General features: G+C 43.5%; 1 protein-coding gene across 5 annotated transcripts in view; it reads left to right on the top strand.

The window, feature by feature from the left end:
* The window catches only part of ADPGK (ADP dependent glucokinase), a 32,415-nt gene extending 22,783 nt beyond the window's left edge, over nucleotides 1-9,632 (top strand). For 4 of the 5 annotated variants that reach the window (XM_019011127.4, XM_063698688.1, XM_031002279.3 and 1 more), the window contains 4 exons: nucleotides 486-606; nucleotides 4,544-4,740; nucleotides 5,338-5,436; nucleotides 8,104-9,632. In XM_019011127.4, the coding sequence (XP_018866672.3) occupies nucleotides 486-606; nucleotides 4,544-4,740; nucleotides 5,338-5,436; nucleotides 8,104-8,658 (972 nt within the window). In that variant the 3' untranslated portion in view covers nucleotides 8,659-9,632. The remainder of the gene's footprint in view (nucleotides 1-485; nucleotides 607-4,543; nucleotides 4,741-5,337; nucleotides 5,437-8,103) is intronic. The other variant, XM_019011130.4, reaches the window with a different exon arrangement.
* The last annotated feature ends 7,068 nt before the right edge of the window (nucleotides 9,633-16,700 follow it).

The raw sequence follows: 16,700 nt of genomic DNA, 5'->3' as shown, positions 1-16,700 counted from the left end.
TGGGGGGAGAGAGATTGATCTCTCTCTCTTTTCTTATAAGGCCACCAGTTCTATCTGATTAGGACCTCACCTCACCCTTATGACCTCATTTCATATTAATTACCTTCCAAAAGCCCTATCTCCAAATAAGCCACATGGGGGTTTGGGCTTCACCATCTAAATTTGGGGAGGTGACACAAACGTGCAGTCCGCAGCAGAGGGAATGAGTTGCAGCAGCTGCATAGGTGCCTGACGGCTGTGACACAGTTCTTTTGTCAGCCTCTCAGTTCTGGGTACATTATGGCCATACCCTCCAGAGGCCTTAGCCCTGGTGACATGCCTTCTGCCGCACACCTCCAAACCAACAGCTTTCAAAATTAGATTTGGATTCCAATATTTTGTTGAAATGATTAGAATCAGCCTGAATGTACTGTCCTGGGGTGCTGTTGAGGTTCTGTGGGGAAAGGAACGGGGCTCCTGATGGACTTCGTGTTGCTTGCCTCCAGGTTCTTCTTTGCGGTCCAGTTGGTCCAAAGCTACATGAGCTTCTTGATGACAACGTCTTTGTTCCACCAGAGTCATTGCAGGAAGTGGATGAGTTCCACCTCATTTTAGAGTATCAAGCAGGTAAGGAAATGAGTAAGTAATGGTGGCAAGACCAGTCAAGGGACTGTGTATTTTCAGATTGGGGTGTGACTGTGCCAGAAATTTATCTTTGTAAATTAGCAGGATCCTGTTTTTGCCATACTGAAAGTTTCCTGACCTATGGTTCTACTGAGCTGATACTGGCCGTTGTCTCAAGGGAGACTGAGTATTATAACATGGAAGAAAATTCCCAGGTCTACAAGCAGAATTGCTCCGAACCCAAGATAAATCAGGTCATAGGAAAGCAAGCATCTCAAAAGTGAAAACGTGTTAAACACACATATATAAAGTTTTCCTTTATGACTAAGACAAGAGAAAGGCAGGTAGCATCCATTCAACTCTGTGCTGGATTCTGCCCTAGGCCTTTCTGACTGACTCTTCCAAGCTGCTTGGGGTTGATTCCAAGCTTCTGGCAAGTTTCTCTGGAGCATTTTATTTTTCCTTGGGTGTGTGAGTGGAAGTGTTTTGTATTTAACATCACTATATTGTTTCCCATCAGATGTTCTAATGTTAATAAATCCACGTCCACTGCATCCCATCCCCTCTTCCCAGCAGATTTTATATGTTACGTAGATTAGGCATCTGGTTTCTGAGAGAATCTTAAATACTTGGACATACTTTGATCCTGTGTATTTCCTGCTGTAATTTTCCCTCTGCTCAGAACTCAGACTCTTGAGTTTCTGATTCAACACATTGTTAATACACATTAAAGACTCAAGCATCTAAACAGACTAATTGGTACCTTAAAGCAGCACTTAATACTCTTCAGTGAACTACTTCCAAGTCAATTAAGAGAATCTTCTCTACTAGAGTAATTAACTTTAACATAAGATATGAACTATGTTATTTCTTGAGAATTATGCCTTTCTCCAGGTAGAAAAAAGAGTTGTAACATGTTCTGGTTCTCTTTCGGGTGCTTACTAGAATCAGTTGGGAATTAAAGAAGGATAGGGTCTGAAAATTAGGGACACAGCATTGACGTAGGCAATTCATACTTAATGCTACACAAGTTTTTGAGTTTCTCAGCTTTAGTTTTCCCAAATGGGAAGTAAGAGTAATAGTTTTTACTGCCTGATCATTGTAGTAAGGATTAAGAGATTGGTTGGTGTGCGGAAACATTGTGAGCAGCTTGGATGAAAAGATGACCTGGCCGCGTGTGGTGGCTCACGCCTGTAATCCCAGAACTTTGTGAGGCCGAACCGGGTGGATCACAAGGTCAGGAGTTCAAGACCAGCCTGGCCAAGATGGTGAAACCCCGTCTCTACTAAAAATATAAAAATTAGCCAGGTGTGGCGGCGGGCGCCTATAATCCCAGCTACTCAGTAGGCTGAGGCAGAGAATTGCTTGAGCCTGGGAGGCGGAGGTTGCAGTGAACTGAGATTGCACCACTGCACTCCAGTCTGGGCAACAGAGCGAGACTCCATCTCAAAAAAAAATAATAATAAATAAATAAAAGAATGACCTGACTGTGGACTGGAAGGGTCTGGAATTGCTAAAGATGAGCCTCTGAGGTATTGCTGCCATGAGTTCCAGATTCGTGTCAGTTTTTTTGGCACCCACAGCAGGAACTGGGGACCTTTGTGATTCCTGGTTTGTCATTTTTCCTGGTGACTACAGAGTGGAGAGTCTTATGTCTTCAGCAAGACTTTGATGTTGTATTGGACAGCTGTGCCTTGTATGTAGTTAAGGAGACAGCACAGTTCACCGCACAAAGAGAGTGTCTCCATCCTTGGGTTTATAAGCTTCACACTTCAGTTTTTCTTTCCTATGCCTTTTCTGCATACAAAGCAGTGGACTTCCATTAAACTTTGTGAGGTGACATTTTCCTAGGTCCAAGGAGGGAGCCTAGTCTAGTGGCAGCAGCCCTGGGCTCAGCTCTCTCAACAGAAATCCATTCCCAGCTTCTCTCTGACCTCAATAGGGAAATTCCAAGGGATTTGTCCATTTTTTTTTCCACATTCTCTCTTACCAGATCTCCCCAGAGAAGCCCATTATCAGGCTTGGGCTGGGAATCCAGTGAGTCACTGCGCAGAGGTTTTGCTGACTTACTGGCTGAGGGCAGGATGATACATTGAGAAGAGATTGCTTACAGAAATGAATACAACACTTTGTGAGGAAAGAGGGGCGCTAACTACCATCACAGGCAGAATTAGATCCATTTGCATCTGCCCCCTGCCCTGGCCTCTCCAATGGGGCCATGAATATGCTGGAGGTGTTTGTGTCTAGCCTGGAGGAGTTTCAGCCAGACCTGGTGGTCCTCTCTGGATTGCACATGATGGAGGGACAAAGCAAGGAGCTCCAGAGGAAGAGACTCTTGGAGGTAATGGCACTGTTACAGAATTTCACAGATCTCAGCTGGTGGTTTTCTTCAGGTTCCAGCCTCTCTTGGCATCTGCTGCCTTGTTTCCTGTGGAAACAGCAAGCAGCTCTGCACGGTTCTTCTCATCCTTGCCTTGCAGAAGCCTGTTTATTTTTGCCTCTGTCACTTCCTGAAGAAATCAATGTAATTTGAATACAGTGTGGCTCCTTTCTCCTAGGTTCAGTTAGGTCGTGTTTCCTAGCAGTGTCACTATTCAAGGGTTGAGTCCACGTCTTGCTCTCTGGAGAATATCAATGTAATGTATTTTTCCCATCGTACAGAGTCTTTGTTGATTTGCAGAATGTTGGATTTGGGGTTCATACCCATATTTTTTGTTGTCATGGGCATTTAGGTCATCAGTCTGTTCTCTTATTTGCTTGTTCTTTTGTTAATTCATTCCCATGGCTATATGCCAGACACAGCATGATGCAGAAGGAATATGACAGAGGATGACACAGGCCCTGCCCTCAGCTCACAGTTTACTGCCGGAGATAGACACTTGGAAAAAGTAATTGCAGGCCGGGCATGGTGGCTCACGCCTGTAATCCCAGCACTTTGGGAGGCTAAGGCAGGCGGATCACCTGAGGTCAGGAGTTTAAGACCAGCCTGGCCAACATGGTGAAACTCCGTCTCTACTGAAAATACAAAAATTACCCAGGCATGGTGGCGGGTACCTGTAATCCCAGCTACTCGGGAGGCTGAGGCAGGAGAATCGCTTGAACCTGGGAGGCAGAGGTTGCAGTGAGCTGAGGTCGCGCCATTGCGCTCCAACCTGGGCAACAGAGCGAAACTCCATCTCAGAAAAAAAAAAAAAAGGAAAAAAGAAAAAGGAATTGCAAAATCATGTGCCTCAGTCCTATATTAGGGTACAGTGGTGGCCCCGGAAAGGAGGTAATCAAGTCTGCTTAGGGGTGGTAGGATTAGGAAACGCTTCACGTTTAGGGAGGAACTAGCACTTGAACTTGGGTCTTTAAACAGTCATTCCTCTAAAGCAACTCACATAGAAGCAACTGGAGCAGCCAGATAGTCTGACCCTTTGGATCAGGTGCCCAGAAACCACTGATGGGCAGCAGGGAAGAGGAGATGCAGTGAGCTTGGCTGTTGGGAAGAAATTCAGCCTGCTTAAGTTCCAACTGAATGAAAGATGCTCAGGGCAATGCTGTGAGGAAGAATGTGCTTTAAACAATGACAGCCTGTACTGTCTGCAGGGCGTGCGTGCTGCACACTGGTATTTGGAAGTCATGCTGCCGTTCTGTACTGTCTCTCCTGTGTTTGAGAGCTCAAGTAGGGCTCTCCTGGGACTCGGGGAGCTAATTACCTTGAAAAAGGCATATAGCACCCACACTATGTTTCTGTTTCTTGGCTGGGTTTGGGTTTAGGTTTTTGGTTTGTTTCTTGCAGTGCCATGCTGACCTTAGGCCATTGTTGCTGGGGTCTCCTCAGCCAGAAACCAGCCTGCTTGGAGCCAAGGCTCCTGTGAGGTGCCTGAAAGTGCCCCCACAGCTAGGAGACCTAAAGCCTCTTCCTTTTCTTCCCATTGTGTTGACTGGGTTTTTCCAGGGGAGGAGTGGGGCCAGTTAAAAGCTCCCCATGCCAACCGATTCATCTTCTCTCACGACCTCTCCAACGGGGCCATGAATATGCTGGAGGTGTTTGTGTCTAGCCTGGAGGAGTTTCAGCCAGACCTGGTGGTCCTCTCTGGATTGCACATGATGGAGGGACAAAGCAAGGAGCTCCAGAGGAAGAGACTCCTGGAGGTAATGGCACTGTTACAGAATTTCACAGATCTCAGCTGGTGGTTTTCTTCAGGTTCCAGCCTCTCTTGGCATCTGCTGCCTTGTCTTAGGTCCTGGCCTCCCAGGGACATATCTTGGCAGCTGGCTGTGGAGCTTGCCTCCTGCTGCAGTGAGGCACCTCACTGTATCCCTTCAGACGTGGGCAGCAGCTTGAGTAGGACAGGGCAGAACATCTTCTTGCCTGAGCCTCTGCATCCTGTGCTAAACCGACCATGGCTGCAAGCTGCAGGGTTTGTAGTTTGTGTCCTTTGTGTTATTTGTATCATCTCACTTCACATCAGCTATGCTGCAACTCCTACAGATTCGTACAGCAGTCAGAGTGAACTGCCATCTCTGATTCTGTATCCCTGATGGCTCTGCACAGCCTAGTCTTCCCTGGTGGGAAGAGTGTCCCTTGTCCACAGAGGCGGTGGGGGACCCACATTGCTTGTAGCTCCCGTGAGCATGCAAAGAAGGCCATTACCAGGAGGAACCCCCTCTCAGGATCTGATCTTTTCTTCCCTCTTTCTTGACTTCCTTCTGTTTCTAATGGCAGTGCTTATCTTCTTCTCTTTGCAGGTTGTAACCTCCATTTCTGACATCCCCACTGGTATTCCAGTTCACCTAGAGCTGGCCAGTATGACTAACAGGGAGCTCATGAGCAGCATTGTCCATCAGGTAACCTCATGGGACCATCGTTTGGCCCTGATCCTCATAGAGCCTTGCAGAGAAGCTTTTTTGTGCAGCGGGACCATCTGTTTGGGCTCAGGGACTGGCTCACTGACATGTAGGTTTGTGTCACTTAGACCCAAGTCCATGGAGATCCAAATAAGGATCCAGGACTGTTCTGAAACAGCAGTATCTCCTACTAGGTTAAAGTTATGGCAGTGTAACTGACAGATTGTTGATCATATTTCTCCTCTGGAATGGAAAAGTTGAAAGTGAGTGGAAAAAACTGAAAGCCCAGCTCAGCTGCTTTCAGTTGAACTTCAAGAAGCTCAAAGCAAAAAACTTTGAGGGAACCTCCCTCCTTCCTCAGGCATCTGGGTGTTCAGTGCCTGCCTCTGGGCAGCAGCATTGATTAGTATAAATCTGAGCAGGTGAAGCTTCAGAACACAAGCTCTGGAGACCTGGGTTGGCATGCCAGCCTTGCACTCACGGGCTTCATGAACTCAGGCAAGTTACCTCACCTGGCAATCTAGTGTTACCTAATTTTAATTGGTAATATATTCATTTGGTTAAAAAATACCCAAAAACTATGAAAAGATAAACAATGAAGTCTCCCTTCTACTTCCTCCCCTTCCCTACTTATACCCTTCATCAGTTTATTTCCAGAGTTCTTTTGTACAAGTATAAGAAAATACGGAAATATATCCTGATTTTGTTTTCCATCCCCTTTTACCCAAAAAGATAGCATAGCCTACTGAATACTCTGTTCTTCACTTTGCTCTTTTTTTCACTAAATATATCTTGGAGTTCTTCCTGCATCACTAACATGGAGAGTATCCTCTGTCTTTTCACAGCCACATGGTTAAAATGAATGTGTAGATGTACCTCTGTTTACTTAACCTGAACCTTCTTGATGGACATATTGGTTATTTACTGCCCTTTGCTGTTACACACAGTGCTGCATTGAACAACTTTATACATGATTTTATTTTGCCTGTGAACAAGTCCATATTTAGGAGAAAGTCTCAGAAGTAGAATAGCTGGACTGGAGCATAAAAAAGCACTTGTAATTTTGAGATTGCCAGATTGCCCTCCATAAGAATTATACCAGTTTACTTCCCACTGGCAATAATTACAAATACTTGTTCCCTCATATCCTTGCTACCAGAATGTTAAAATTTGCATTTATATCAGTCTGACAGATGAAAAAATGGTATTTCAGTATACAGTCATCCCTCGTCATCAGCGGTGTGTGGGGCGGGGGGGCGGTTCCAGAACCCTTCCCAGATACAAGAATCTGCAGATGGTTAAGTCCTGCAGTTGGCCCTGTGGAATCTGTGGATTAGACAAGTTGGCCCTCCCTATCTGCAGGTTCCACATCCTTGAATACTCTGTTTTCCATCTGAAGTTGGTTGAAGCCACGGATATGGAGGGCTGACTGTTGTTGGTTTTTTGTTTTGTTTTGTTTTGTTTTTTTGATAGACTTCATTTTTTTTACGGTAATATTAGGTGCATAGCAAAATAGAGCAGAATCCAAGAGAGTTCCCATATACTTCCAGTCCCCTCACACACAAGCCTCCCCAACTACCAGCAGCCTGCACCAGAGTGGTACATTTGTTACAGCTAGTGAGCCTACACAGGCACGTCATCAGCACCCAAAGTCCATAGTTTACACTTGGGTTCACTCTTGGTGTTTTTCAGTATAGCTTTTGTTTGGGTTTTTCTTCTCACCTTTAAAAAAATGAGCCATTTCTATTTCATTTTCTCTGTAACTGTCTACTTAACCCTTCTGAGGCTTAGTCTGTACAATGGAGGCAGTCCCTCCTTCCCTCAGAAGATTACAGTAAGAATTGGATGAAATAAAGCCTTTAGCTCAGTGCCTGACACAGAAGAACATGCAGTGAAGGAAAGCTGCTATTGCTCCAACAAAGATATAGGCCATTACATTTTTAAAACCATTTTATACATGCACACATACATACAAGGACTCCTCTCTCCTGCAAAAATTGTTACCTTAAGTGTGGTTCTCTAGTTCTAAGGAGGGAAGTGCTAAGTAAGAAAGACAGGGAGGTGGATATTGTGGTTCCCCATCAGACAGAAAATACGGGCACCTGTTTGGTAATCTTTTTCTTACAGTGTTATTGCTAAATTCAGACAGTCTTCCTAACCCACACCTGCTTTTAAAAAGCTTAGCTCTAACATGAAACTGTATGCTTTTTGCTTCTTGGTGTTTTGTACAAAAAAAATCATTATAACCCTGACAGTATGTTGCTTGAGGTCTCCATTTTACTGGTCTAATACTGCTGACATTCAGGAACTGAGAGCCATGCCCCATCAGTGGTAAGAGTATCTCCTATGTGTGCAGTGGCAAAAGCTAGGGACCATGGAAAGAAACACAAAATATAGACACCTCTGCCTTTTGTCTTACAGTGGCGTATCACAAAAGACTGCATCTGAAACAATGTTACTGCAGCTTTCCAATTTCTCCCAAATGATGATGAAGGTGAAGATAGGGGTGTGATAGCTAAAACAGTGACTTCAGGGCCAGGGAGTCCTGTGTCAAGGAAGAAAGCTGCCTGCCTGTGTTCCCTGTCATTTAGTCACTGGCTGTGTCATAAGACATCTTAGAAGCCAGGTTATCTCCATCAGAAAGATACCTGTTGTTGTTTTTGTTAGCAGGTCTTTCCCGCAGTGACTTCCCTTGGGCTGAATGAACAGGAGCTGTTATTTCTCACCCAGTCGGCCTCTGGACCTCACTCTTCTCTCTCTTCCTGGAACGGTGTTCCTGATGTGGGCATGGTCAGTGACATCCTCTTCTGGATCTTGAAAGAACATGGGAGGAGTAAAAGCAGAGCCTCGGATCTCACCAGGATCCATTTCCACACGCTGGTCTACCACATCCTGGCAACTGTGGATGGACACTGGGCCAACCAGCTGGCAGCCGTGGCTGCAGGAGCTCGTGTGGCTGGGACACAGGCCTGCGCCACAGAAACCATAGACACCAGCCGAGTGTCTCTGAGGGCACCCCAGGAGTTCATGACTTCCCATTCGGAGGCAGGCTCCAGGATTGTATTAAACCCAAACAAGCCAGTAGTAGAATGGCACAGAGAGGGAATATCCTTCCACTTCACACCAGTATTGGTGTGTAAAGACCCCATTCGAACTGTAGGCCTTGGAGATGCCATTTCAGCCGAAGGACTCGTCTATTCGGAAGTACACCCTCACTATTAGGAAGATTCTTAGGGGTAATTTTTCTGAGGAAGGAGAACTAGCCAACTTAAGAATTACAGGAAGAAAGTGGTTTGGAAGACAGCCAAAGAAATCAAAGCAGATTAAACTGTATCAGATACATTCCAGCCTGTTGGCAACTCCATAAAAACATTTCAGATTTTAATCCGAATTTAGCTAATGAGACTGGATTTTTGTTTTTTATGTTGTGTGTCACAGAGCTGAAAACTCAGTTCCTAAATCCCCAGTTTATGCAGCGCCATCAAGTATTTTAAGCTAAACTTCTTCACCCCTGAGAGCATGTCAGCTGGAGAAAAGCACTTCTTCCTTGCCCACTTGGGAAGTGCACGCCCACTCACCCAACATCCTGGTCTCTAGGAAAGCCTCATGTGAGGTTCCTCTTTCTTTCAGCTCAGTGCCCATGGGCAAGGATCATGGTTTCCATTCAGTGTTACAATGACAATATTTAATGAGCATAACCTTCTCAGTCTCCTGCTCTCAAATTTAGGACAGAGCCGCTAAGGACAAAACAGTCCCTCCCGTGCTTTATGATGGCAGCAGGGGCTGGGGAGCCTCTGAGGGACTCTTTCATTCTGCAGTTGTCTGGAAGCCTGGGTGGCGTCATGAGCTGAAGGATCGTGCTTTCCTGTCCTGGCTCCATAGGTTATAGGCTGGCTGGTGAAAGGTTCACGTGGCCCAGGCTGAACTTCATTGCCTAGCTTTGGATGTGCTTTCTGCCATAAAGACTGATTTTTGTTCGTTCTGAGCCTTCAAGGAATTTGTTTTTTACAACTGGAATATGCTCCTGTGTGTGTTAACAGATCATGGATGTTTTATGTTTTCACTGATCATTTAAAGAGTTTGACCTCTGAGCTCCAGGATCATCAGTAAATTTGTCATGTTATATATTTATTTTTTTATAAATCAAGACTTCTGTGTGCTCTTAAATATATTAAAAACAATTTACATTTCAGGAATTCTGTCTGTAATTGATTTTTGTCTCCATCACCACTCTGGAACCAGAGAAGATAAAAATCATTCTGATCTTCATTTGTGATGTGCATGTTACTTTGCTCTTGTGGTGCTTGCAGTCCCTCATGCTGAGCCTGAGCTATAGGCTTGTCCTGTGGGGTTGAAAGTGACACAAAGTACTAGTATGAAGTAGCCCAGTTAAAGCTGAATTGGAGCATAGCAGTTTGAGAGCGTGGTGAGCCTTTTCAGCTTGTTGGGAGGGCAGTATGAACATGGCAGCTGGTGGTGGGCCTGCCTAGTTCAGGGGTCTTCATTTCCCCTGGGCCTACAGCAGCTTCTGGAATCTCAAAGCTACCTCAAGCTCTTCATTTGTGACCTCCCTTTCCCTGCTTTGGATAAGAAAGCTTGATTACTCCTTCAAAGTAAATTTAAGCCTAGAATGCAGCTTGTAACTCAAAGCTGCATTCTAGGCTTAAATTAAGGAAATCTCTGGCTGCTACCTCTTCCTTCTGTTTCCCCGATAAGTTAAAAATAACCACGAACCTTCTAGCCTATTTTTATTAGAAAGGCTCACATGAAATTTTTATTTTCTCAAGAATTGAAATATTTATATTCTAAACCTAAGAAGACTTTATTAGGAGTCCTGAAGTGTTCACATGATCTTTTCTAATGTCTAAGTTGACTAAGCCCCTGGTCCTGAGTGTATATTCTTAACTCGTTCTCCATTTTTTGATTGGTGATGCCAGTAAAGACTAGTTCAGGGAGTATAGACTACACATAACCTAGAGCAGTGTTTTTCAAATAATGGATCTTGAACTAATAGCTACTAAATCCATTTGGTGGTTATCACAAAAAGTATAAAAACATCATACATTATAAGGGTAAGTATAAGTAAGCATTGTTTGTAAAATGTCAGTGACTGTCTTAAGTGTATATAGATTTGAACATACATACACCCCCCTGCAGAATGTCCATCTTTTTTGTGAAGCAGCTAAGCAATAGAAGTGATGGGTATTTATCACACAAGACAGATTATGCAGAGGTGAGTTGGAAGGGTAGGTAGGATAAGCTTGAACAGGTGGGGGCTTCAGGTTTCTCAACCCTTTGGTGTTTTACAAAGGTATTTTACATATGATTTTATATGAAGAAATGTTTGAAAATCCACTGGCCTAAAAAGGATGCCTGGTGAAGGGTGAGTCTTCCTGAAAAGTGTTGGTACACTCCCTCTGGCTTTCATTTGAAACTGATTTTAGTTTCAGGGAAAAGAAAAGCTGCAGCATACAAAGCACTACCAAGAAGTAAGAGTACAGCCAAAAATCTGTCATCTTATCATGCAGGTACAGTTTGCATTGTATTCTCTCCTGGCAAGTTTGAGAAGAAATCCAAATTCTACAAAAGGTTTTGAGGTGGTGAGTATTGAATGATGTTGGACAAGTTACCCTTACTGAGCCTTACTTTGCTTATCTGTAAAATGGGGTTAATGGTGGTAACTACCTTCATACGGCTGTTGATTAAAGGAGACTGCCATGTGGAATATTTAGCACAGTATGGGGCACATATTTAAGAGCTAAATAATTGTCAGTTATAACCAAACTGAACAGACAATTTCCTGGGTCTCTTTAGAACTATTTTAAATCACTGAAAAGCTACTTGTAATAATTTAACATTTTGTTTTCTTGTCTTTTTTTTTCTAAGGTGAAAATGTTTATATAGTGAAACTGCACAAATTTTAAGTGTGCCATTTGGTAAATTTGTTTTTGTGTTTTTGTTTTTGAGACAGAGTCTCGCTCTGTCGCCCAGGCTGGAGTACAATGGTGCAATCCCAGCTCATTGCAACCTCCACCTCCTGGGTTCAAGTGATTCAACTGCCTCAGCCTCCGGAGTAGCTGGGATTACAGGCACCTGCCACCACGCCCAGCTAAGTTTTTTGTATTACTAATAGAGATGGGGTTTCACCAGGTTACCCAGACTGGTCTTGAACTCCTGACCTCAGGTGATCCAGCCGCCTCGGCCTCCCAAAGTGCTAGGATTACAGGCATGAGCCACCACACCTGGCCTTTTTGTTTTTGAGACATAGAGTCTCGCTCTGTCACCCAGGCTGGAGTGCAGTGGCTCAGTCTCGGCTCACTGTAAATTCCACCTCCCAGGTTCAAGCGATTCTCCTGCCTCAGCCGCCCTAGTAGCTGGGATTACAGGTGCCTGCCACTAGACCCAGCTAATTTTTGTATTTTTTGTAGAGATGGGGTTTTACCATGTTGGCCAGGCTGGTCTCGAACTCCTGACCTCCGGTGATCTGACCGCCTTGGCCTCCCAAAGTGTTGGGATTACAGGCGTGAGCCACCACGCCCAGCCAGGTAAGTTTTGACAAATGCATATGCTTACCTAACCCAACTGGCTACCAAGATTCAAAATGGGCCAGGCGCGGTCTCTACTAAAAATACAAAAATTAGCTGGGTGTGGTGGTGGGTGCCTGTAATCCCAGCTACTGGGGAGGCTGAGACAAGAGAACTGCTTGAGCCCATGGGGCAGAGGTTGGAGTGAGCCAAGATCATGCACTTCTGCCTGGGCAACACAGCCAACTCTGTCTCAAAAAAAAAAAAAAAAAAAAAAGATTCAGAATGGACAGCCCCAAGCACATTGTCTGAGTTAGTCTTGATCTGCAAGGAGCAGCAAAAATGAAAAGTCTCCATCACCCTAGATAGTTCCTTCATGCCACTTCCAAGTCATCCCCACCGCATACCTCAAGCCCCAGAACAACCAGTTATTTTCCACCAGAAATCAGTTTTGCCTGTTTTCAGAATGCAACTTAAAAATGGAGCCATTCAGTATTTAGTCCTTTGTATAGAGCTTCTTCCATTTAGCATAGTATTTTTTAGAGTAATCCATGTTGCATGTAGTTGGTTGCTTTTTATAGCTAGATAGTACTCCACTGTGAGTACAGAGCATTCCACTTTGGAATTATTATGAATAAAGCTGCTGTCAACAAGTGTTTGTGTAGATGTACTGTCATTTCTCTTGGGTAAAGGCCTATAGGAGGGAAATGCTGGGTGAAAGGCCTTTTTTCCAAAATGGTTGGACCATTTACACTCCCTAAAACAGCATATGACATTTGTGGTTGCTTTTCTTCCCCACAACCATCTGGAGTTGTCATTGTTTAATTTTACCCATTTTGACAGGTATACAGTGGTATTTCAGCATGGATTCAATTTGTATTTCCCTAATGACATATGAGCACTTTTTCATGTGCTTATTGACTATTCATATATCTTTCTTTGTGAAGTGTCCAAATCTTTTGCCTTTTTCTCCCCCAGTTGAGATGTTTGCTTTGTGTATGTTGTTTGGGTTGTTAGGTTTTTTTGAGTAATAAGAGTTGCATCCAAAATATTTTGGATACAAGTCCTTTGTCAGATATGTTTTGTACTTTCTCCAAGTCTGTGGCTTGATATCCTTTTTCTTAATGTCTTAATGTTCTTCTCTATGCCCAAAGAAATATTGGACCATGCCTATGTCACAAATATAGTCTCACTTTGTATATAAAATGTGTAAGTTTTTATCATGTACAGCATGTTTTGAAATATGTATATATTACCTTTACAATAGCTGTAGGTATATAGCTATATTGAGCTAATTATGCATTGTCTCAGTTTTTTGTGGTGAGAACACTTGAAATCTTCTGTTGGCAATTTTCAATAACTTTTTCTTCTTTAAATTCTTTTGTATTGTATTTTTATATACTAGCAAATTTTCAATAATACATTAAGTAGAGTCACCGTGTTGTACATCTCCCCATCCCCTGCCCCTAGATTGCTTTTCCGTACAGCTATCCAGTCGTTCCAGTAACATTGGTTGAAAAGACTTTTCCCATTGCATTGCTTTGGTACCTTTATCAAAAATCAAATGACTGTATAACTGTAAGGTCTATGTATGCACTCACTTCTGTTTTATTGCTCTATTTGTCTGTCTATATGCCAGTGCTACATGAGCACTATTATAGTAAGTCTTGAAGTAAGGCAGTGTAAGTCTTCCAATTTTGGTTTTTTTCCATGATTGCTTTACATGTTCTTGGTCCTTTGTGTTTCCATAACATTTTAGAGCCAGCTTGTCAAGTCAATTTCTACCCCAAAACCTGCTGGGATTATGATAGGATCTATAGATGAATTTCGGAAGAATTTTTATCTTAACAGTGTTTAGTCGTACAATGCATGAACATGATATATATTTCTATAATGGCCTTCTGTTTCACACCAGTGCTTTTGCCGTTTTCAGAGTAGAGGTCTTACGTGTAGTCTGTTAAATTCCTAAGTATTTCATATCAATAGTATTTGACACTTTTGTGATTTTTTTATTTTCAAAATTGTTCCTTGTATATAAAAATACAATTGATTTTTGTACATTTACTGTATCTTGTGACCCTGCCAAATCCACTTGGGTGTAGTCACTTTTATTTTAATAATTTATTTTTAGGATTCCTTAGGATCTTCTACATAATCATGTCATCTGTAAAGAGTTTTATTTCTTCCTTTCTAGTCTTTATGCCTTTTTATTTCTTGCCTTATTGCACTGGCCAGAACTCTAGTCCAGTATAATGCTGAATAGAAGTGGTAAGAGCAAACATCTTTGCCTTGGTCCTGATCTTAGGGGCAAAGTAGTCAATATTTCACTAAATATGATATCCATTGCATTTTTTTCTCATGGATGCCCTTCATCAGGTTGAAGATGTTCCCATCTATTCTTTATTTGCTGAGAATTTTTATGATTTTGTTTTGTTTTTACTTTCTCAGGGGCTGAGAAGGGTATTGAAGTTTTAGGTTCATAGCAAAATTGAGAGGAAATACAGACACTTGCCATATACCAGCTGCCCCAACACATGCATAGCCTCTTCCCTCCCTATCAACATCTCCCACAAGAACATGTAAAGCAAACATCTCCCACATTTGTTACAACTGATGAATATATACGGACACATCTTTATCACCCAAAGTCCATAATTTACTTTTGGCTTCAGTCTTGTACATTCTGTGGCTTTGGACAGAGTCTCACTCTGTCACCCAGGCTGGAGCACAGTGGCACAATCTTGACTCACTGCAACTTCCATCTCCCGGGTTCAAGCCATTCTCCTGCCTCAGCCTCCTGAGTAACTGGAATTACAGGTGTGCGCCACCATGCCCGGCTAATTTTTGTATTTTTAGTAGAGACAGGGTTTTGCCACGTTGGCCCGGCTGGTCTGAAACTCCTGACCTCAGGTGATCTGCCCACCTCAGCCTCCCAAAGTGCTGGGATTACAGGCATGAGCCACCACACCTGGCCTGGACAAATATATTAATATAACAACATGCATCCACCACTATGGTATCATACAGGGTAATTTCACTGCCCTAACAACCCTCTGTGCTCTGTTCATCCTTCCCTCCCCACTAACGCCTGGCAACCACTGATCCGTTTGCTGTCTTATAGTTTTGCCTTTTCCAGAAGGCCATATTGTTGGAATCATGTGGGATGCAGCCATTTCAAATTGGTTCCTTTCTATAGTAATACGCACTTCAGTTTCCTACATGTCTTTTCATGGCTCATTTCTTTTTAGAATTTAGTAGTAGTCTTTTATCTGGATGTACCACAGTTTATTCATTCACCTATTGAAGGACATTTTGGTTGCCTCCAGGTTTTGGCAACTGTGAATAAAGCTGCTGTAAACATCCATGTGCAGGTTTTTGTGTGGACATACATTTCTAACTCCTTTGGGTAAACAGGAGTGTGATTGCTGAGTTCTAACATTAAAAGTATGTTTAGTTTTGTAAGAAGCTGCCAAACTGTCTTCCAAAGCGGTTATACTATTTTGCATTCCCAACATCGATAAATGACAGTCCATTGCTCAATATCCTCACCAGCATCTGGTGGTGTCAGTGTTCTGGATTTGGGCATTCTAATAGGTGTGTAGTGGTATCTCATTTTAATTTGCATTTCTCTGATGATATACGATGTGGAACATTTTTAAATATGTTTATTTGCCATCTGTGTATCTTTGGTGAGGTGAGGGGTTTTGGTCCATTTTCTAGTCAGGTTGGTTTTTTTGCTTTTAAGTCAGTTTCGCTGTTGCCCAGACTGGTGTGCAATGGTGCAATCTCCACTCACTGCAACCTCTGCCTCCTGGGTTCCAGCAATTCTTCTGCCTCAGCCTCCCAAGTAGCTGAGATTACAGGCATCATGCCTGGCTAATTTTTGTGTTTTTAGTAGAGACGTGGTTTCGCCACGTTGGCCAGGCTGGTCTCCAACTCCTGACCTCAAGAGATCCGCCCGCCTTAGCCTCCCAAAGTGCTGGGATTGCAGGCGTGAGCCATCGCGCCCAGCCTCAGGTTGTATTCTTAATGTAGAGTTTTTGAAGTTATTTGTATATTTTATGTAACAGTCCTTTATCATTTAAGAAACATGATGGGTTTTTTGTGTTTGTGTGTTTTAAGACAGGCTCTCGCTCCATCATCCAGGCTGGAGTGCAGTGACATGATCACAGATCATGGCTCAGTGCAGCCTCAACCTCTCAGGCTCAAGCGAGCCTCCTGCCTCAGCCTCTCAAGTAACTAGGATCACAAGATGTGCCACTACGCCCAGCTAATTTTTCTTTTAAATTTTTTTTGTAGGGATGGGGTCTCACCATGTTGCCTGGGCTGGTTTTGAACTCCTGGCTTCAAGTGATTCTTCTGCCTCCACCCCTCAAAGTACTGGGAATACAGGGGTGAGCCACCATGCCTGGCTATACTGGCTTTTTAAAAATTTATTTTTTTCTAGCTTGAGCAACAAAGTGAGACCCCCATCTCTTAAACAAAATTAGCTGGGCATGGTGGCGCATGCCTGTGATCCCGGCTACTTGGGAGTCTGAGGCAGGAGGAACACTTGAGTCCAGGACTTCGAGGGTGCAGTGAGCTGTTTGAACCACTGCACTCCAGGCTGGGCAACAGTGAGTCCTTATCTAAAAAAAAAAAAAAAATTATTAGGTGTGGTGGCTCATGCCTGTAATCCCAGCACTTTGGGAGGCCAAGGCAGGTGGATCACTTGAAGCCAGGAATTCGAGACCAGCCTGG

The sequence above is a fragment of the Gorilla gorilla genome, chromosome 16 (genome assembly GCF_029281585.2).
Source record: "Gorilla gorilla gorilla isolate KB3781 chromosome 16, NHGRI_mGorGor1-v2.1_pri, whole genome shotgun sequence".
In the NCBI taxonomy this organism is placed as follows: domain Eukaryota; kingdom Metazoa; phylum Chordata; class Mammalia; order Primates; family Hominidae; genus Gorilla; species Gorilla gorilla.
This window is presented reverse-complemented; position numbering and strand designations above follow the sequence as displayed.